Below are 20,273 nucleotides of genomic sequence, written 5' to 3' on the forward strand. Positions count from 1 at the left end.
GCAGGAGCTGGCTGTCCAGAATGAAGTGGGCCTCGTCGATAACCCCCTGAAGATTTCCTGGTTGGAGGGACGGCCCCAGGGCAAGGGTGGCCCTGGCCATCCAGGACAGTCGAAGGTAAGGAGCCAGGCCTGACACGTGCGCGCCTGCTGAGGGTTTGGGGAACCCTCTTCTCCTGTTTGGCTCTTCTCAGAGCTTTCTCGCAAATCCAGTTCATCCCAACGGAGTGAGATAGGCCCCCCAACCACAGCAGGACTGATTCCGTGCTGGCCTGTTTTCCTGTTTGAGTGCCGGTGGGCCCCACCCCACAGAATGCTTAGACCTGATTTTCCCTCCATGTCCCGGCCTCCTGTTGGAGCCCTTCATCATCACCCGAAGTGATTTTCCAGGATGCTGGGGCAGCATCTGTAGATGTTGGTTTTGGTGTGGAGCATTTGGCACTTAGGCAACCCGGTGCTGTGGGGAAAGGGAAGAGGCCGAGGGCAACTGTTTCTGTCCCCAGCTCATTTTCCAGGTGCATCTGGGGCTTCCCCAGACAGGATCTACTGTCAAGAGGTGATATTTCCTCTTTAGAAATAACTCTAGCTACCTGCTGACACTGGGGTGCTTGCTGCCTTGGCTGGACTCATGGAAGCAAAGACTTCAGCTGACGCATTCTGAGCACTAGCTGTTCATTCCCACAGCTATGCACACGCACGCATACACAAGGTGGCCCTAGTCACATCTGCCCCCATGTTGGTGGGACAGAGACTTTTAAGGCCAAGAGCTCTCCCTTCTCTGAAATGGCCTGTGCGTCTGTGTGGGAGCCTAGACTGATGTGTTCACAATCCCCTATGAGGGAGGGTGCCCCTCGGTGGGTGAGCAAGGCCTTTGCTCAGTCACTCCACCCCTCTTTGCTACCTGCCCCTCGCTGGCCGTGAGAATGGGAAGCTCTGAGGGTGTGTCCTAGACCCTGGACAGAGGAAGAAAGTGACTGGGCTGAGCCCAGCTCGAGACCTTTCCTTTGAGAACTCACTCCCTCACCATTAAGTCCCAACACTTCACAGCCCCAGACGACACCCCACAGGCTATTACACAGAATGTTGTTTATTGTCTCCTGCATCCAGAGGGTGCCTCTCCCCCCACCCCACCCCGGGCTCATGCACACAGGAGGAGGAGAGACAGAGCCACAGGCTCGGCTGTGGGAGCAGTGAGTGGAAGCTTCCCTCTTACTCTTCCACACCTGGAATTGCCCAGCCAACCTGAGCTCTGGTTTCAAGTCTTTTGGCCAAGCCACAGTGTGGGGCAGTAGCCCAGTGTGTGGCCTTGACCCAGTGGCCCGGCCCTGGGTGGCAGGCCCCATTGCGGAGGGCTTAGGCAAGGCAGAGCTGCCCGGTCCTGGTGGAGGGTTCTGGAGACAGCTGTGCCTCTTCACAGGAACAGCCCTGGTTTCGTATCCATCACCTGGTCCAGTCCTCCAGTGCTCTCGTGGGGCCAGCGTGGAGGGAGACTTGCCACTGCTCTTGCCGCACTTTCAAGGACTCCCACCAGTAATAATTCTGGGAGTTGAGTCTCTCATGCCCCCTTTCCTGCTAATGATTTGTGTGGCTTTCCTCTAAGGAATACTCTCTCTCTCCATGCCTCGCCCTCCTGCTCTGCCACCCTCCTTCCGCTGCAGGCCCTTCGCTCCCACCGTCCCCACCAGGCCACGGCTGAGGCCAGCTCCATCCAACAGGATTTTATCCAGTGATGTTACTGTTCACCCTCCACTGTTCGGCGTGGTAGCTGTTAGTTATGTGTGGCTGCTGAGTATTTGAAATGCAGCTAGTGTAGCTCAGGAACTAAATTTTTAATTTTGCTTACTTTTAATTATTGAAATGTAAACAGCCACCACACTGGACAAGTCTAGCCTGTCTCATTCTTCTCCCCTCAGGCCTCCCCACTTCCCTTTAAGGCCCCATTTGGACTTTTGCCTAGACCTGTCCTGTAGCCTCTCTGTTGACAGTGGCTTTAGAGAGGGTTGGGGCAGGGTGCCACCCATCTGATCTCTCCAGTCTGTGTCCTCCACTTCCTGACCTGCCCCTTGTGTCACCCACTCCCTCTGCTGACCTCTGCCTGGGCCCTGCAGTTGCAGGCATGGCCTCCCTTCCCGGCCCAGCCAGGCTCAGGGCCCTGTCAGCGAGTGCCCGCCACACAGACTTCCAGTCTGCCTCTGCACCTCTGTCCCTCCACTTTGGGGTGAGCTGGAGGGCTGTTGAGGACCCCGAGGGCAGGCAGCCCTGGATTCCTGCCCCCAATTTTTTCTTAATCCGTGACTGTGCCTTCCTTTCCTGGGTCCCAAGGCTTTCAGTCCTTTAGTCACCACACCTCTGCCCACCCTCACCCCATTCAGAAGTGAGCTCACTGGGAAATTGCTCCCTCAGCATCTGTAGAACTTCCTCAAGAAGTGAAATCCCCAGGTCCACCTTGAAGGAGAAGAAGGGATCATTATGGTCCAAAGCAGGTGTCCTCTGGAAGGAGGTAGTGTCCGAAAGGTCCTCCCCAGAGTATTCATGGAGGGTGTCTGCCAGGGAGAGTGCTGAGGGCAGGGTAGCTGAGTAGGCAGAAGTGTAGGCAGATGAGGGCTCCAGGATGTTGGGGCAGCTGGAGCTCTCTCGGTAAAGGCGCGGGGGCTTGGGTGGGGCCAGAAGGGTCGTCCGGGGCTGCTCGTCCCCCCACAGTGGCAGGCGCCGGCCATCTGACCTCCCTCGAAGCTCCCGGACGACCTCTCTGTTGCTGTACTCCTCGTGGTCCCCGCCAGCCATGCTGGCCTGGCTCAGCACACTGCCCTGGCGCCGGAGTCGCTGAGGCCGCGCCAGGCTCAACCGCTTGAAGAAGGAGGCATTGCGGAAGGAGCCTTTCCGCCAGGTTTCCATGGGACCCAGGGAGCCAGCAGTCCTTAGAAGTCCAGTTCAAGAATGGCTAGGGACCATCTGGTTCCTGCCAGAGCAGTGAATGACAAAGATTGGGAGACAGCCCACGTGGGCGTCCAGCACAGGCCTCTAGCCTTCTGCTCAGCACAGACCTCGGACCAGCATTCTTGGTGGTGAAATGAGGTCCCAGGAAGAGGAGAGCGGAGTTCTGCGAGTCCCGGGTGTCGGGAGTTTCCCAGAGGGACAGGAGTGGCCTGGTTACTTGAGAGGGCAGTGGAAAAAACCTGAAGAGGAAGAAGCAGCACTTACAGGAGCCCGAGTGAGAGCAGCTCCAGGGTGTCAGAGATGGGTCTTCTCAGGTGGCCGAGCCGCCCGTGCGCCTTCCCCTGCCCCAGCTCCTCGTGGCCCCAGCTCCCTCTCTCCTGGCCCCTGCCTCCTTCTGCCGCGCTCCCTGGCTGATGAGTGCCCGCTGGTTGTGCTGGTGTGGCGTGGAGGTGTGTTGTTCTCAGCTGACTCAGTCAGGTGGGAAGCCCGGTTTCGTGCCCTGAGTTAATTGCAGCATCTGTGTGCAGGGGTTGGGCAGCCCTGGCCGACACCCCAGGGCCACTGGAGAGCTTGATTCTTCTGGGGACTCGTCCGGAGCACCCTGCTTTGTGTGTCACCACAGTTTCCATTTTCCCCACCACCCTGGGCCCTAGCAGGCAGGCCTGGCTGCCCAGCCCCCAGTGTGTCTGGGAGGTGGGAGGTCAGGGAAGGCGGCAGTTAATTGAGAGGTAGAACAATTGTTGGGGAAGGAAGAGACCTGTTGCTGGTGTGGGTGACTCAGCCCTGGGCCTGGGGACAGGCCCACATGAACAGAGCCTAGAAGTTGCGGGGGAAGGAGGCAGAGGGTGTGTTAATGAGGAGCAGGCCCATGCCAATAAAGGGCTGGCTCCTTCCAGGGCTGGGCTCGGCATGCCAGGGTGACTGAGTTTTTTAAGCTGAGGAGTATTTCCTTGGGGAGGGGAGAACTGCCCTCCCCTTGGCCTGACACCCAGTCTAGCTGCTCCATTTCCTCATCCTTTCTTGGTTTGCCAGCTGGCCTCAGGGTTGGAGAGCGCAGCTGAGGGGCAGAGGTCTGCTGCCTCTTAACCTGGGGTCCAGTCCTTCCCCACGCGCTGCTTGGCCTTCACTTGAGGTCCCTCCTCTGTGGAGGGGCGGCCATGTGGGACTGCCCTGAATTGTCAGCAGTACTCTGGGCCGAGCTGAGCTAGGTGGGCCTGGCTGGGAGTGCTTCTGCAGCCCAGTGGAGAGGACGGGCTGCTGGGAGGAGCAGGGGATCTGGGCTGAATAACACTTCCTGGTATGTACACCCCTCACTCCAAACCAGCTGGCCAGGGCCTGGCATCTTAACCAGCCACTCCCTTCTTATTTTCTGGGTCACTGACCACCAAACTGGCCTCCTAACTTACTCTCCGAGAGTGGACCAGTTTGGCATACACAGAACAGGGCTCCACACGTTTGCCTGCTTTGTAGCCCCCTGGCATGGCTCGCTTCTGTGGCAACTCAGGTGGGCGTCACACTTCACTCAGCTTCCGCTGCCCCGAGGGAGGAAGTGATTTAATTCCCACTGCAGACCTTATCAGGGCGTGGGATTGGCAGCTCAGGGATCCTGGCACTGTAGACTGCCTCTCTGCCTCACAGCCTTGGCCCAGTAAGGGGGTTGTTTATAATTCTTTTGATTATTAAAATATACCAGTCTTTAATCCCCTGCACTCTGCTGGCAAAATCATAAAAGAAAAAGCTACAGGGCTCCAGGAACCCTGATATATATATTTTTTTCTTTTTAAGAGAGAGAGTAACCAATTTGTTGTTCCACTGTTTACACACTCATTGGTTGATTCTTGTGTGTACCCTCACTACGGATTGAACCTCATTATCAGGAAGATGCTCTAACCAACTGAGCTATCAGGCCAGCCCCCCTGCCCCCATGTGTTTTTTAGGAGGCAAGCCAGCCTCGTGCTTGTCTCTCTTTTTTAGGGTAGGGCTGATTGTGAGTGTCTAGGGTAGGGCTTCCTTCTCCTGTATGCTCAGTAGGAGCCAAACCACAAGGAATGTGGACAGCTGGGAGGGTGTAGTGCCCTGGCCTCGGCCTGGCAGAGCAGGATGGGTTTGTAAACCTCTGACCTCTCCCCTGCACTGGAAACTGCAAGAAGCAGAAGCTGTGGGCTGGAGGGCTGGAGGAAGTGAAGGGAGAAGCGGGTCTGGCCGGCGTGGAAGGAAGTGAATCACCTGGGAGAGATGAACCAGAGCTGACTGGAGACTAAAGGACCTGGGGGTGATAACAGGTTCAGATGGGCTGGGAAACTAGTCTGGAGGTCAAGGGCCTGCTTGCTCTGAAGGAGCATGGATGAATTGGGATTGCAGACTGCTTCAGGTCCTTCCCTTCCTGGGCATTTACTCGACTGTCGCAGTGCCTAGGTCCTGTCCACCAAGTCTGGAGTCTGTGGGTGTGCCCTGATACCTGCCTGTGCCTCCTCTGTCCCCCAGGGCTCAGTGGTGTCCGAGAGGGACTACGAAAGCCTCGTCATGATGCGCATGCGCCAAGCAGCAGAGCGGCAGCAGCTGATCGCCCAGATGCAGCAGGAGGACAAGGTGGGGCAGCCCACGTAGCCTCCAGCCCTACCACCCACAGCCTTTTTCTTAAATCCCACCAATAAATTTTTTTTAAGTCTACCTCTTGCATATATAGGTGTAGGGTGCCGGCCTGTCCAAGTGTGGCCCTGATTTCTGGGCTTTGCTTCAGAGGCCCCGCCCAGGCTGGTTCTCCCTCCCCGGGGTGGCGCTCCACTTGGTGAGAGCCCCTGCACACACAGAGCTGGGATCACCACTCGTCACAGCCCTTTATTGACTTGGACTAGCTACACAGTGTCCACCCGCCCAGTCCGGGGCCATGCTCCTGGCCAAGGGCAGCCTGGCTCTTGCCAGCCCCTCAGCCTACCCATAAACATGGACTCCTCCAGGACTCTCGGCCAGGCCGGAGGGTGGAGGGGCAGCGGGGGCACCAAGGCAAGGGGCCTGTTTTCCCTGACCCCTTCTAAGACAGGTTTCAGAGAAGGCCATTCGCGGCCCGTGATGCTAGGTGAAGGGGAAAAATGATGATTTTGGAAGAGGGGCAGGGCAGTGAGTGAGGCAGGGGCTCGGGATCAGGGCCCGTGGCAACCACTCAAAGAAGGGGTGCCCTGTCCAGTCCTCAGAGTGAGGGTCACTCCTCCTTGTGCAGGCACCACACCAGCGTCTGGCCCACCCCCGTCATGCTCAGCACACGGAAGCCCCTGCGTTCCAGCTTGTCCAGGACTATTCGAGGAGGGTCATTGACGAAGTACTCATAACTGTGAACAGAAGGAGGAAGGGGCAGCGTGAGGCAGTATACAGTGCAGGCTCCCCTACAAAGCTAGTGTCTGCGAACACCACGCCTGGTCAGAATGCTCATAGCAGTGACTGATATCTGTTGATGTATTCCAAGGTCCAGGCTAAGTGCACAGTCCCTGCATCCTTCCTCTGCTGAGGACTTTTTGTGCATGTATCTCATTTATTCCTCCCACAACCTGAGGAAGGCACTATTATTGTTCCCATTTTATTAATGACAAAACTCAGAGCGCTTAAGTAGCTTTCCCGATGTCATCAGACAGTAGAACCCGTGTTAGTCTGATGACAGCCCCATGTGATCTAGGCTGCTGCACTGTTCAGGAGGAACGGGCTGTTCTCCCCAGGGTCCTCGCCCAGGCTGCTGGCCCCTCCTGTGGCCCACGCAGCCCTCCAGTCCTCAGACAACAGCTTAGCCCCTAATAGTTTCTGACTCTGAGCGCCTCTCCCTAGCACAGAAAATGCTTGCTCTTCCTTCTTGAAGGGGGAATTGATTCTAAAGGGCCATCAAGTAGATAAAGGGCTCAAGCCCCAAGCTGAGCATCTCCAGACAAATTCCTCATGGCAAAGGGGTGGGGCTGTCATCAGTCCTCCAACACTGACCCAAGGGGCTGGCACCAGCTCGCCCCCCCTGTGCTGCCCCCTTTGAACTGGGCTCACTCTGGAGACACTTCTAAGGAGTCCCAGCCTCTGGAGCCAAGGTTCTCCCCGCCTACATGGTATGAAGAGGGAGGGGCAGAAAAGGAAGCAGCACTCGCTGTTCAGACTCAGAGCTGGTGTGAAGAATGCCAAGGGAAGTGGCCGAGTCCCCAGGCAGTTGGCTGAGCTGGAAGTAGGACCCAGGCAGCCTGCTCCCTGTTTCTAGGGCTTAGCTTTGTTAATCAGCCGGCTCGTTAGGACAGAAGTCTATTCCTCTGCCTATCTTTTCCTCCAGCTTGGAGATAAAAGGACAGGACAGGGAACAGTCCATTTACATAATCCTATCTCCAGGGACCGGGACTCTGTCCTGGGACTTTGTCCTGGGATTTGACTTTGTCCTTGAGCTCTCTTGTGAGGGAGGACCAGTGGGAAAACCTGCAGAGTAAGCCTGGGGGGCTGTGAGGCTGCAGGCAGGAGGCTGACCCTACAAGAGGACAGAGCCCCAGGAGGCAGGCAGAGGCCCTGAGGTTGGGCAGTAGTGGCATTGGCCCTGGTCTTGGTGGTGTGTGAAAGGAACAGGAGCAGGTCTAGGGGCCAGTGAGGAGACGATACTTAAGAATGCCACAACTTACAAGTTGTTTCCCAGGACGCCTCTTTTCGAGGCCCCCAGATGCCGCATCAGCTCTGGATCCGAGTGCTCATCGCCCACCATGGTGGGGCCCACCTCCTGCAAGGTAAGTCACAGTGGATGCTTGGCTGGCTGCCAGGTGGAGGTGGCAGGTCTTACCTCCTTCCTCCCCTGCCAGCTGGCCCCAAGCCAGCTTCAGGTGAAGGCTGGAGGGGTTGGTGAGGGACCTTGAGGACTGAGAACAAGCTGGGAAAGGGTGAGGCCGGACAATGACCCAGCCAAGCAATACGAGGCTTCTCTAGTCCCTCCAAGCTGAGCTAGGCAGTGCCTGAACTGGCACCTTCGTGCCAAGCACCACCCACCACCTGTGTTTGGTATGTCAGGATCAGCTTGAGAGCAGAGAAATGAAAGCCTGTCCACACAAAAACTTGTACAGTAATGTTGGTAGCAGCATTATTAATAACCAAAAAGTGGAAACCTAAATGTTTTTCAGTTGCTGAATGGGCAAATAAATGTGGTATTAGCCATACAATGAAATCTTATTTGCAATAGAAAGGAATGAGTACTGGTATATTCTGCAATACACATGAACATTGAAAACTTATGTAAGGGAAAGACGCCAGTAAAAGATCACAGATTACAACAGAAAGTAGATTAGTGGTTACCTGGGGGACTGAAGGGGAGGGGATGATGAGTGACTGTTAAGGTGATGGAATATGTTCTAAAATTGATTAGGATGATGGTTACACAACTCTGAATATGCTATTTTTAAAAAACCTGTTGAATTGTACACTTTAAATTGGTGAATTCTATGGTATGTGTATTATATAGCAATAAAGCTGAGACTGACCAGGCAGTGGCACCGTGTATAGAGTGTTGGCCTGGGATACTGAGGTCCCAGGTTCAAAACCCCAAAGTAGCGTGGGGTTACTGGCTTGAGCATAGGATCATAGACATGACCCCATGGTCACTGGCTTGAGCCCAAAGGTTGCTGGCTTGAGCAAGGGATCACTGGGTCAGCTGGAGCCCCCCAGTCAAGGAACATATTAGAAAGCAATAACAACTGAGGTGCCGCAACTATGAATTTATGCTTCTCATCTCTGTCCCTTTCCTGTCTGTCTCTCTCAAAAAAAAAAAAAAAAAAAAGCCTGATACAGGCAGTCTTTGGGGTTATAAATGGGATAGATTCTGTAGGTTTGTTCTTAAGTTGAATTTGTATGTCAGCTGGAATAAGTACATTTACCTATTAAATGCAACTTAGACAATTGTTTGTATAACATTTATTTTTACCTTTCTGTGCATATAAATACTTATACATTTTCAAACCTACAGAACCTATCTTGTTTGTAACCCAGGAACTGCCTGTATATTTAAGAAAAAGAATCATCTGAGGAGCACTGAATATCCATGCCTCAGGCTCAGAGTGTTTTGAGAGGTCTGGAAAGGGCCCAGGAGTCCACATTTTAACAATTGCCCTACTGCCTGATTCTCAAACCACTGCCCAGGGCACTGCCAAAACCTCCTGTCCTGTGGTGAGCCTGCCTGTTTCCTTCACCCCAGGGAGTGGTCCCCCTCTGATGGGTCACGAAAGCACTGGGGAGTGAAAAAGGGGAGAGGAGCATCCTGTACCCAGCTGGGGGACCAAATCATAATTCTGAAGCTAAAAGGGGACCCCTGGAGCAACCAGTACCTTCTTAGACTAGGAAACTGCATCTAGAGAAAGAGGGAATCGACCCCTGAATGGTGTTCTCCCCTCTAACCCTATGGGCGGCGGTCTCCCCTTTCTTCATGGGCAGGAAGATCTTTCTTTTTCTTTCCTAAGTTCTGAAGGACAGCTCTTCCTGGAAGTGCTTAAAGGTGCAGTCAGCAGCTGTGGGTGGACCAGGCAGGCACTTGGCTTACGTTTTAGCGTCTTAGCACGTCCTTTTCTTTTCCAGACCTCTTTCCCTCAGATTATTATACCTTTTCCCCTCTGCAGAGCGGCTTTGTGTAGGGCAGTGGGTGTTGTATGTGTGAGGGCAGGGTTTCCCGCGGATAGGTAGTCCTGCAGCCACAAGCGCCCTGAGCTCGCTGGGTTGCGAGGACGCACGCACCTGCCCTCCTTCGCAGCCCGGGAGGTGCGGGGCGGCCAGAGCTCCAAGTCCCGGGATCCGGGCGGGCCGAGGGGGCGTGTCCCAGACAGCTTCTGGCTGCTCTGGAGGGAGGCGCCAAAGTGCGGCAGCAGTCCCCAGGCCCGGACCCGACCCCAACTCCACTGTCCAGGCGGGGCTACTCACCATGCGGATCTGGGTGCTGATGAGCACGTAGGGCATGATGTGAACGTCCTGGACAGGCTTCCAACGTGGGTTTTGGGCTTGGTGTCAACGTCAGTACTTGAGCTCCGGGACTGTGACCCGCTGTCCCAAGTCCCGTTACTCCGGCTCTGGGCTCTAGCAGTGCCAATCTCGGTGCGCCCGGCCCATGACCGCAGCGGCGGCCAATCAGGAGCGGGCGTCCATGACGCAGCACTGGCACCTGGCGATCCAGGGCCCACCCCTGCCGTGGAGCAGCGCACTGAGAAGGTGCTTGTTTGTGGGGGGCCGCTCCGGCACCCGCTGCCTTGAGGCACCCAGCGCGCGTGTTGACATTGCACGCTCTTACTGCAACTCTTCCAGTAACAGATTCCAAAGTTCTGCTGGTCTCCTCCCCCGTCCCAATGAAGCAGAGCAGGCAGCAAACGGCGACCCCGCTGAAGCCTCCCAAGCTCCAGTCCACTGCACCCAGGGACAGCTCTGAAGCTTTTAGCAGATCCCACTTCCCATCCCTAAGACACGTTCTCCAGAGACTCCTTCAATGGAAGAAAGATAGGGGCAGGAGGCTTGTGACAGCAGCTAAAACACCACTTAGGGTGCGCTGCGCGTTTCCGCCTCCCTGGCTGTAATTCCTAGCACAGCAACTGCATCTTGCATTTCTGTGGTGCTATCAGTAGCTCTGTAGAGGAACTGAGTGAGCGCTTAGCTGAGTGCCAAGCCTGACGGACTTGAACCAACAGAATTTGGCCCTCAGATTGGAAAGCTTTCCACGGAGCTGGAGGGACGGAGGGACGTGGCGCAAGCGGAGATCACAAGGCAACACCTGGGGCAAAAGAAACAACTTCCCCCGCACTAGTCATCACTGAGGGGGCAGCGAGTTCACCTCCGTGCATCCACGCCCTCATCTGGATGTAGCCAACAAAGTCTGACAACTCAACATTCTTTGTCTTGTGATTGGTTCTTTAAAAAACAAAGCAGGCCTTGCCTGGGTTGGTAGAGGTCTGGTTGGTAGAACGTCATGGGGATTTGGCAAGTTTGCAAGTTCAATCTTTGCTCAGGGCGCACAAGAATCAACTAAGAAATGCATGAATAAGTAGTGGAATAACAAATCGATCTCTCTCTTCCCTCCATTTAAATCAATCAAAAAATTTAAATAAAAGATATAAGTTGCTAGCAGCTGATCATCTATGAAATGGGTTGTTAGGGAAAACAAGACCAGAAACTTACATCATTCATTTGTCAATTGTTGAGCGTAATGAACTTTCAACCGTGGCTGCCTCAGTGTTCAGCAAGTGGGGCTGTGATACAAGAGCAATGGATAACCAACGATTAGGCATTTGTCAATGTTTGAGATTGTCTAGTTTGAGATTGTAGAACAAAAACTTTTGGGTTTCTAGATTTGTCTAGTCTGAGATTGTAGAACTAAAGCTTTTGCGTTTCTTATCAACAGAAATCAAACAGCACAGAGAAAATGTTTATTCTGAAGGCAGTTTCCAAGTCCAAGGAAGTGGAGTCTTAACTCTGAAAGCAGAGAGCAGGGTCTGAGTTCAAACTGTAAAAATGCCAATGTTAGGCCACCAGTGATGATATTCAAGTTCTTGTAAGTCCTCAATTCATAGGACAGAAACTGTATAGCAATGAAAATGCTCAGCGCAAATTTTTGAAAAATACAGAACAATTCTATTTACATAAACCACAAATTTGCAAAACTAAGAAATATATTGTTTGGAGATAAAAATGAGGGTAGTCATACTATAAAGTAAAGTGAGGAAAGTAAGGTTGAAAATCACTACCTGAGAGGTTAGAAACAGGGGTAAGCCCACCATCCCAAGGCAGCCTTTTTCATCTTGAGGCATATACACATTAATTACTAAAATTCTGCAGAACATCAAAAAAATATTTTTTTTTCTGATCTGAAAAAATAATTGGTATAATTTTGATTCATTCACACTGGTGGCTATTATTTTTTTAACGTATGACTTTTAAAGAGAGAGGAAGGGAGAGAACGAGAGAGAGACATTGATTTGTTCTTCCACTTACTTATGCACTCATTGGTTGATTCTTGTATGTGCCCTGACCAGGGGTCATACCCACAACCTTGGTCTATCGGGATGATGCTCTAACCAATTAAGCTACTACGCAGGGCCTGGTGTCTTTTTTTTTTTTTTTTAATTTGACAATTTGAGGGAAAAGAGATCAATGCTCCTGATCAAATAATCAGGTATTGCATGTTTTAAAAATTCTTGTTGCACACCTAAGGCATTTGACTATGTTGCTACTCTTGGAAGAGCCAGGTAGATGAGGGTATCATGTTCTGGGGAGAGAGCAAAACAGAAGTTTAGGATCTGTCTCCTCTGATCTCCTCTCTCAAGCTGCACTATGAAGGGGTGGGGAGGAGGTGGAAGGGTAGTGCATGTCTCAGGCTGCCAGGGCTTTATTACATTTGCAAAACTGATCTGCAGATGCATAAGACAGAGAATTTCATCCAGAAGCACCCATCCCACTGCTGATTGCTCTGGCAGCCTCACACCAGCCAGATAACATCTTTAATATCCAGGAGGAAATGAATTCCCTCGCTTGGTCTGCCCATCTGGCTTCTCCTCTTGCTGTAGTCAGTTTATCTGGCAGATGTTCCTCTCCTATAAATAGAGGAGAAATTGTTCTTCCACAACTCAGCTTTTCATCATGAAAACATCGTCAAAGTGTCAGGGCCTGGATGTTGGTCATTTCTTCTTCCTTCCTCTATTCAGCTTTTATGATGGCTTCTGCATTAGAGCTGTGCTAGGCCCCAGGGACATGGAGACGAATCAGGCATGAACCTTGTCTTAGAGTCCAGTGAGGCAGATGGACTAGAAAGCAAATAATCATGGAACTAAGTGTAATGGAGGTAACCAAGCCTCAGAAGCAAAGGAAGATAAAAAGATTAATTCCAACAGAGGAAATGAATTTTTTTTTTCTAAGTGAGAAAGAGACAGACAGACAGATAGGCTGGGAGAAAAATGAGAAGCATCAATTCTTTGTTGCAGCATCTTGGTTATTCACTGATTGCCTTCTCATATGTGCCTTGACTGGGGGCTCCAGCAGAGTGAGTGACCCCTGACTCAACCCAGCAACATGGGCTTCAAGCCAGCGACCATAGGGTAATGTCAATGAACCGACGCTCAAACCAGTGACCCCGTGCTCAAGCTGGTGAGCCCATGTTCAAGCTGGACGAGCCTGTGCTCAAGTCGGCGACCTTGGGTCTTGAAACTTGTGTCCTCAGCATTCCAGGCTGACGATCTATCCACAGCATCATTGCCTGGTCAGGCAGAAATGAATTTTTATTCCCTCCAAAATTAATATTTTTTTCTTATAAAAGAAACATGCTGTTTTTAGAAATTGAGAAAAAATAGGGGAAATGGATATTAAAAACATTTTAATATGAAAACACTTAATCTAAAAATAAAGGCCACCTGACCTGTGGTGGTGGAGTGGATAAAGCGTCGACCTGGAACACTGAGGTTGATGGTTCGAAACCCTGGACTTGCCTGGTCAAGGCACATATGGGAGTTGATGCTTCCTGCTCCTCCCCCCTTCTCTCTCTCTAAAAATGAATAAATAAAAATTTTTAAATAAAAGGCCAAAGTGAGAGTCAACAAGTATTTATTGAGATAAAAAAAACTAGCTATTGGGGAAGCACTGATTTAGGCAGAAGCCAAGATAATGTTCTGCTTTCTTTTTCTTTTTTTCTTTTTGATGACAAGGCAAAGTGTATTTATGAGAAAGGGAAAGGGAACAATTACATCAGTTTAGGAAGGTATTTCTATTGATGCAGATAAACTAACATATGACACAAAGTTTCGGGTTTTTTTGAGAAGAGAGGAAATAATGAGATAGACTCCCTCATGTGTCTCAACCAAGGATCCACCCAGCACCCCCCCCCCCCGTCTGGGGCCGATGCTTGCAACTGAGCTATTTTTAGCTCCTGAGGCAGTGGCTCCAAAGAGCTATCCTCAGAGCCTGGGGAGGATGCATTTGAACCAACTGAACCACTGGCTGAGAGAGGAGGAGGGAGAGAGAGAGAAGGAAGAGGGGAAGTGGAGGATAAACAGATGGTCACTTCTCCTGTGTGCCCTGACTGGAAATTGAACCCAGGATATCCACACATGGGGCCAACACTCTAAGACTGAGTCAACCGGCCAGGGCCCAGTGATGCTAATTTTAAACAATGTTGTTAATTTTCATTCCATAGTCAACAGTCCAGAAGGCAGAATATCTGTTTTCTTGTTATCTTTGCAAAAAGTTCTTTAGGAATGCAATGTTGCTTTAGGCCTAGTCCAAAGGTTAATTTGCCCTGTTTAACATTCCAAAGGTTTGAGGCATAGATGTGCCTCTGGAATGGAATGGTAGCTCAGGCTCAATTTATATTACTATTTTATTTATTGATTAATGAGAGAGAGAATGAGGGAAACACAAGAGTTTATTGTTCCACTTATTTATGCATTCATTGGTTAATTTTGTGTGTGTGTGTGTGTGTGTGACATAGACAGAGAGAGAGTCAGAGAGAGGGACAGATAGGGACAGACAGGAAGGGAGAGAGATGAGAAGCATCAGTTCTTCGTTGCAGCTCCTTAGTTGTTCATTGATTGCTTTCTCATATATGCTTGACCCAGGGGCTGCAGCAGAGCAAATGATCCCTTGCTCAAGCCAGCAACCTTGGGCTTCAAGCCAGCGACCTTGGGCTTCAAGCCAGTGATCTTTGGGCTCAAGTCAGCGACCATGGGGTCATGTCTATGAACTCACATTCCAGCCAGTGAGCCCGCACTCAAGCTGGTGAGCCCAAGCTCAAGCCAGATGAGCCTGCGCTTGAGCCGTGACCTCAGAGTTTTGAACCTGGGTCCTCCAAGTCCCAGTCCGATGCTCTATCCACTGCACACTACCTGGTCAGGCTCATTGGTTGATTTTTAAAAATTTATTTTAGTGAGAGAGAAATAGAGAGGGAAAGAAAGAGACAGGAACAGGAACATAGATCTGTTCCTGTATGTGCCCTGACTGGGAATCAAACCAGCAACCTGTGCTTCAGGATGATGCTCTAACCAACCAAGCTATCTGGCCAGGGCCATTGGTTGATTCTTGTATGTGCCCTGACTGGGGATCACATCTTTATTATATGCGGCTTAAGTGTCTGTTTGTCACCGATAGCTTATTGGTTGCTTACGTAACTGTACTAGCCAATGGGGTGAAGTTGCCACGGCTGAACACAAATTGAGTGTGTCAGGGGGAAGGTGAACATTTGTTTGCATTGGCAATCATCTGTTTTACATAAAAACTACGTCTTAACGTAATTTCTTTTAAGAATGCCTCCTAGAAAATACAGCACTGAAGAGGAGAGAAAAGGAGCTAAAGCTGCACAAAAACGGCTTTCTCGACAAAAAGAAACCACTGAGCAGAGAAAGACAAGGCTTGCTTTAGTCGCAGAGCAAATGCATCTTTCTCCGCAAAATGAGACTGATGAGCATAGAGAAACAGGCTTGCCTCAGATGCAAGACAAAAAAGCCTGTCTCGACAAAATGAGTCCCTTGAACAAAGGCAGGAAAGAAATGCAAAAAAACGACAGAGTAATGCTGACCGAAACGCAAAAAGGATTAAAAGTTTCAAACAGAGAAACTTTAATTTTTGAGCATTCCTCTGGTGACATGAATATTAAATTAAAAATAATTGATGGTCCTCTGCAAGGCGAGCTTAAAAATGATGGAAAGATCTACACAAGAAATGTTGTGTACAGAGATCTTTGACATGTGAATTAACATTTTATTATTTAAATCACTTTTAATTATTGAGCTAGCGGTGGCTCTTAAGAAATGTACCGCCAGTGGTTTCCTTCATTGCACTCTACTTTAAGCAATTAAGCAAGTGGAAGGGGGAAACCCCGTGGGGCACTAAGCAAAGGGGCGTCCTCGCCGCCTGCCCTGGGTAATTCAGTTTGAATTAGCAGACACCTTTGCACAAATCATTTTAATTACAATTTATAATATCTAGAACAGCGGTCATTTCGTATGACTGCCGGGCTTTCTAGTTTATATTATTTAAAGTGGCTCCATTTTGCTTGACCAGTTGGTGGCACAGTGGATAGAGCATCGGCCTGGACTGCTGAGGACCCAGATTCAAAACCTGAGGTTGCAGCTTGAGCATGGGCTCATAGACATGACTCCAAGGTCGCTGGCTTGAGTGTGAGGTCGCTGGCTTGAGCCCACAAAGGTCACTGTCTTGAAGCCCATGGTCTCTGGCTTGAGCAAGGGGTCACAGGCTCAGCTGGAGTCCCTTGGTCAAGGAACATATGAGAAGTCAATCACTGAACAACTAAAGTGTTACAACTATGAGTTGATGCTTCTCATCTCCCTTCCTCTCTGTCTGTCCCTCTCTCTTTCTAAAAATAAATATATAAATAAAGTGGCTCCATTTATATTATTTTTTGCACATTGCTTTATTATTTACAATATCCAAGACACGGAAAACATCCTAAGGGATGAATGGATAAAGAAGATGTGGGACATGTATTCAATGAAATACTACTCAGCCATAAAAAGGATGAAATATTGTCATTTGTGACAACATGAATAGATCTTGACAGTATTATGCTAAGTGAAGTAAGTTAGAAGGAAAAGGACAAAAACCTATGATTTCACTCATTTGTGAAATAACAAAATGTAACAAGACTAACAAAAAACAAAACTGGTTGGTAGATACAGACAACAGAATGGTGATCACCACAATAGAAAGAGGATGGGAGAGGGTGAATTGGGTTACAAGGGTCAAATATATGATGAACAAAACTAGACTTCATGTGGGGAGCACGCACTAGAGTACACAGATGTCGAATTATCTTGTACACCTGAAAATTATATGTTATCAACTAATGATAATAAGTTTAATAAAAATAAAAAATTAAAAAGCCCCTCTTTTCTCACCACCAGGACAATTATAACTAGTCTTTGAGTGTATTTCAAGAGGTACTAATTGAAATAAACTCTTAAGAATGAACAAGGGGCCTGACCAGGCGGTGGCGCAGTGGATAGAGCGTTGGACTGGGATGTGGAGGACCCAGGTTCAAGACCCTGAGCTCGCAAGCTTGAGCGCAGGCTCATCTGGTTTGAGCAAGGCTCACCAGCTTGAACCCCAAGGTGGCTGGCTCAAGCAAGGAGTCACTCAATCTGCTGTAGGGCGCCCCCCCCCCCACATGAGAAATCAATCAATGAACAACTAAGGAGCCGCAACGAAGAATTGATGTTTCTCATCTCTCTCCCTTCCTGTCTGACTGTTCCTCTGACTCTGTCTCTGCCACAAAAAAAAAAAAAAAAAAAAGAATGAACAAGGGGCGAGAGTACGTCCCTGACCCCGTTCCGTGGGTTTGAAGTTGGCGGGCCCCATGTGGGCGGCGGGGCAGTGGGGGGCTGCTTCACCCCCTTCCGACACCCAGTTGCCCGCTGACGGCAGGACCAGATCTCGGCCATCCTCGGGCACCTTCTCCGCCCTGCCAGCAGACACCCAAAGACAGGGCCTGGAGAATGTGGCAGTGTACTCGCCATCGCTGCCACTGAGCTGCAGCAATTCCACCACGTCGCGGTTGTCTCTCCTCCGCCATCGCAGCTTCCCGTTTGACAACGACTATGGTGACGCAGAGGATGAAGAACTGGATGCAGATGCTCACGACCCCGGGGCTTAGAGGGCGGGCCTGGAAGAAATGGAGTTACAGGAGTGCGCCAGTGTGGGTGACTCCAGAGATAACCAAGAAGAGCAGAAACAGGTGCTCCTACCAGACAGCAGCCTGACACCATGGGAAGTGTGGTTTGTTGGCAAGGAGAGAAGAATGTGATCATCTGCAACAGAAAGCTCTAGAGGAATTAAATCAAAAGCTAGAAAAAAGAAAAGGGAAGAATGTGAAAAAAGAATGATAATTGCTGAAGAAAAGCATAAGGAATGGGTTCAGAAAAAGAATGAATAGCAAAGAAAAGAGAACAAAAAATTAATAAAAAAATGGCCTGGAAAAAAAAAAAAAAAAAAGAAATAGCCTGACCAGGTGGTGGTGCAGTAGATAGAGAATTGGACTGGGATGTGGAAGACCCAGGTTCGAGACCCCGAGCTCGTCAGCTTGAGTGCGGGCTCATCTGGTTTGAGCAAAGCTCACCAGCTTGGACCCAAGGTCGCTGGCTTGAGCAAGGGGTTACTCGGTCTGCTGAAGGCCCACAGTCAAGGCACATATGAGAAAGCAATCAATGAACAACTAAGGTGTCGCAACAAAAAACTAATGATTGATTCTTCTCATATCTCTCTGTTCCTGTCTGTCCCTATCTATCCCTCTCTCTGACTCTCTGTCTCTGGGGGAAAAAAAAAAAAGAAAGAAAAAAAAAAAAGAAAGAAAAAAAAAAAGCAAGCCTCGTCCAGCTGCAGAGAGCTATGGTTATGCCAATGGGAGGCTTACAGGTTTTTACAGTGGAAATTCTTATCCAGAACCAGCCATCTATAACTCAATTCCCTGGAAACCAATTCATATGCCTCCTTCCAAAGAAGCTAAGGATCTGTCAGGAAAGAAAACTAAACGGCCTGTGATAAGTCAGCCACACAAGTCACAATCTTTGGTAATTCATAGAGCCAGAAGCAATCTTAGCCTTGGAACTCTGTGCAGAATACAGAGATAGTAGATATGGGAAATTATATTCTTTTACCTGTAACTATTGAATTTTAAAATCAGAAATTGGTTTTTTTCTGTTCAGTCAATAATAGCTCAACGTTTTGAGTGACTGACAATTAATTCAAATTTTTCCATTTAATATATGGATTCCTTAGAGTTAATTAAGGAAGACATTTTGTACATTTCCACTTTTATAAATGCTTCAGAGTTATCTTGACATATTGTTTTGCAGGAGAAGTGACTGAATATCAACGATTGTGTTTGCATTTAGCTCTGTATTAAAACCACTGTGATATCAATAAAACCAACAATTTTTCCTGTGTTCTTAAAAAAAAAAAAAAAAAGAATGAACAAGGGGCCCTGGCCGGTTGGCTCTGCGGTAGAGCGTCCGCCCATCATGTGGAAGTACTGGGTTCGATTCCTGGTCAGGGCACACAGGAGACGCGACTTCTCCACCTCTACCCCCCTCACCTGGAACCTGCGACATCCACATCTGGGCATTTGCTCTACCACTGAGCCAACTGGCCAGGGCCAGAAATAAGTAACAACTTTGTTTTTCCTCAGGTATTATTTAATATTTTAAAACTCTTTCTTATAACCTAGTTTTGTGTACCTCTTTTATTGTTCTTATTTAAGCATGATATAATAAACTACCTTTTGGTATATAGTTTTTTTATACTTAAAACGGTCATAAGGGCAGAGAACTGGTTGTTAAATTATTTGAATCCCATCACTGGGTGGATACCTCACTGCTTTTATTCTTTACAATGTACATATACATTAAATGTACTCATATATGTAAAATATTTCACAATTAAAAGGTAAATTAATATATCTAATCAAACATTTGGGGAGGACTGCTCTGGATATTTCAGCTGGCACCAAATTTTAACTCTTAAAGAATGCTGACAATCAAATAGGCCATAAAATACTGTATTTCGTTTCTGTCTGACCTGTGGAGGTGCAGTGGATCAAGTGTCAACCTGGAATGCTGAGGTCGCCGGTTCGAAGCCCTGGGCTTGCCTGGTCAAGGCACCTGCGGGAGTTGATGCTTCCTGCTCCTTCCTCCTTCTCTCTTTCTTGTTTCTAAAATAAATAAATAAAATAAAATACTGTATTTAGTTTCTAAAATTACAAGAAGTTACATAAAATCACGAATATAATGGAATTATAAAAAGGTCCATAGGCCACAAGTGGGCATAGAAAAATTATTTTTCTTAGCGCTGCGATGTGCAGAGTTTTTAAGCAGCTGGCTCTGGGGACTCAGGGACTTCTTGTAGCCAACCAACAATTTTTATGTTGTCATTTTTTCTGCGCGAGGTGCTATTGCCTAGCGTTTAGTAAATACATAGTTTCAGAAAAAATTCATAAACAAGTTATGCCTAAATAAATGAAGTCAGAGTTACTACAGACTGTTAAGGATAGGTGGGAAGGGGCAGCGTTTTTCAGGTAGAGAATGGGTCCTTCTAGGCAGAATCCACAGTAGATGCGAAGGTAGAAAGATATTGGAGGAACAGCAGGTAATTTGGTGTGCCTGAAGAGAAACGGTAACCCAGCTGGCCAGACCGCGGGGACTTCTGCTGCAGCATCCGATCCAATCAGCTTTCCCCTCTCTCCCGCACCCCGTTCCCGCTTCCCGCCTCTCTGCTGGCTCCGTCCCTCTGTCCGCACCCACGGCCTCGTCCCTGGGAAAAAACTTGGGCGGGAGGCGCAGCCTAATACAGTCATCTTACCGCGCCTTCCTAACCCGAGG

General features: G+C 49.3%; 3 protein-coding genes, 1 long non-coding RNA gene and 1 pseudogene across 4 annotated transcripts in view; 2 read left to right on the forward strand and 3 right to left on the reverse strand.

The window, feature by feature from the left end:
* Nucleotides 1–5,670, forward strand: part of DNAJC17 (DnaJ heat shock protein family (Hsp40) member C17) — a 70,233-nt gene extending 64,563 nt beyond the window's left edge. The window contains exons 10-11 of the mRNA XM_066342221.1: nucleotides 5–115; nucleotides 5,419–5,670. Of these exons, the coding sequence (XP_066198318.1) occupies nucleotides 5–115; nucleotides 5,419–5,541 (234 nt within the window). The 3' untranslated portion in view covers nucleotides 5,542–5,670. The remainder of the gene's footprint in view (nucleotides 1–4; nucleotides 116–5,418) is intronic.
* On the reverse strand, nucleotides 1,260–4,224 carry C6H15orf62 (chromosome 6 C15orf62 homolog). The gene has a single exon (XM_066342222.1). The coding sequence runs from the start codon at nucleotides 2,890–2,892 to the stop codon at nucleotides 2,332–2,334; it is 561 nt and encodes a 186-aa protein (XP_066198319.1). The 5' UTR covers nucleotides 2,893–4,224; the 3' UTR covers nucleotides 1,260–2,331.
* An 89-nt stretch (nucleotides 5,671–5,759) lies between the features above and the next one.
* GCHFR (GTP cyclohydrolase I feedback regulator) lies at nucleotides 5,760–10,217 on the reverse strand. Its single transcript, XM_066342223.1, has 3 exons — nucleotides 9,838–10,217; nucleotides 7,566–7,660; nucleotides 5,760–6,260 (listed from the first exon to the last, which is right to left on the reverse strand). Exons 1-3 carry the CDS (start codon nucleotides 9,871–9,873, stop codon nucleotides 6,134–6,136), a joined length of 258 nt encoding a protein of 85 aa, XP_066198320.1. The 5' UTR covers nucleotides 9,874–10,217; the 3' UTR covers nucleotides 5,760–6,133.
* Nucleotides 10,218–17,257: 7,040 nt separating this feature from the next.
* Nucleotides 17,258–18,627, forward strand: LOC136375844 (coiled-coil domain-containing protein 34-like; annotated as a pseudogene).
* Nucleotides 17,455–20,192, reverse strand: LOC136375845 (uncharacterized). Its single transcript, XR_010746110.1, has 3 exons — nucleotides 19,934–20,192; nucleotides 19,474–19,606; nucleotides 17,455–17,563 (listed from the first exon to the last, which is right to left on the reverse strand). It is a non-coding gene; the product is annotated as an uncharacterized lncRNA (long non-coding RNA).
* Between the last annotated feature and the right edge of the window lie 81 nt (nucleotides 20,193–20,273).

The sequence above is a fragment of the Saccopteryx leptura genome, chromosome 6 (assembly GCF_036850995.1).
Source record: "Saccopteryx leptura isolate mSacLep1 chromosome 6, mSacLep1_pri_phased_curated, whole genome shotgun sequence".
NCBI lineage: Eukaryota > Metazoa > Chordata > Mammalia > Chiroptera > Emballonuridae > Saccopteryx > Saccopteryx leptura.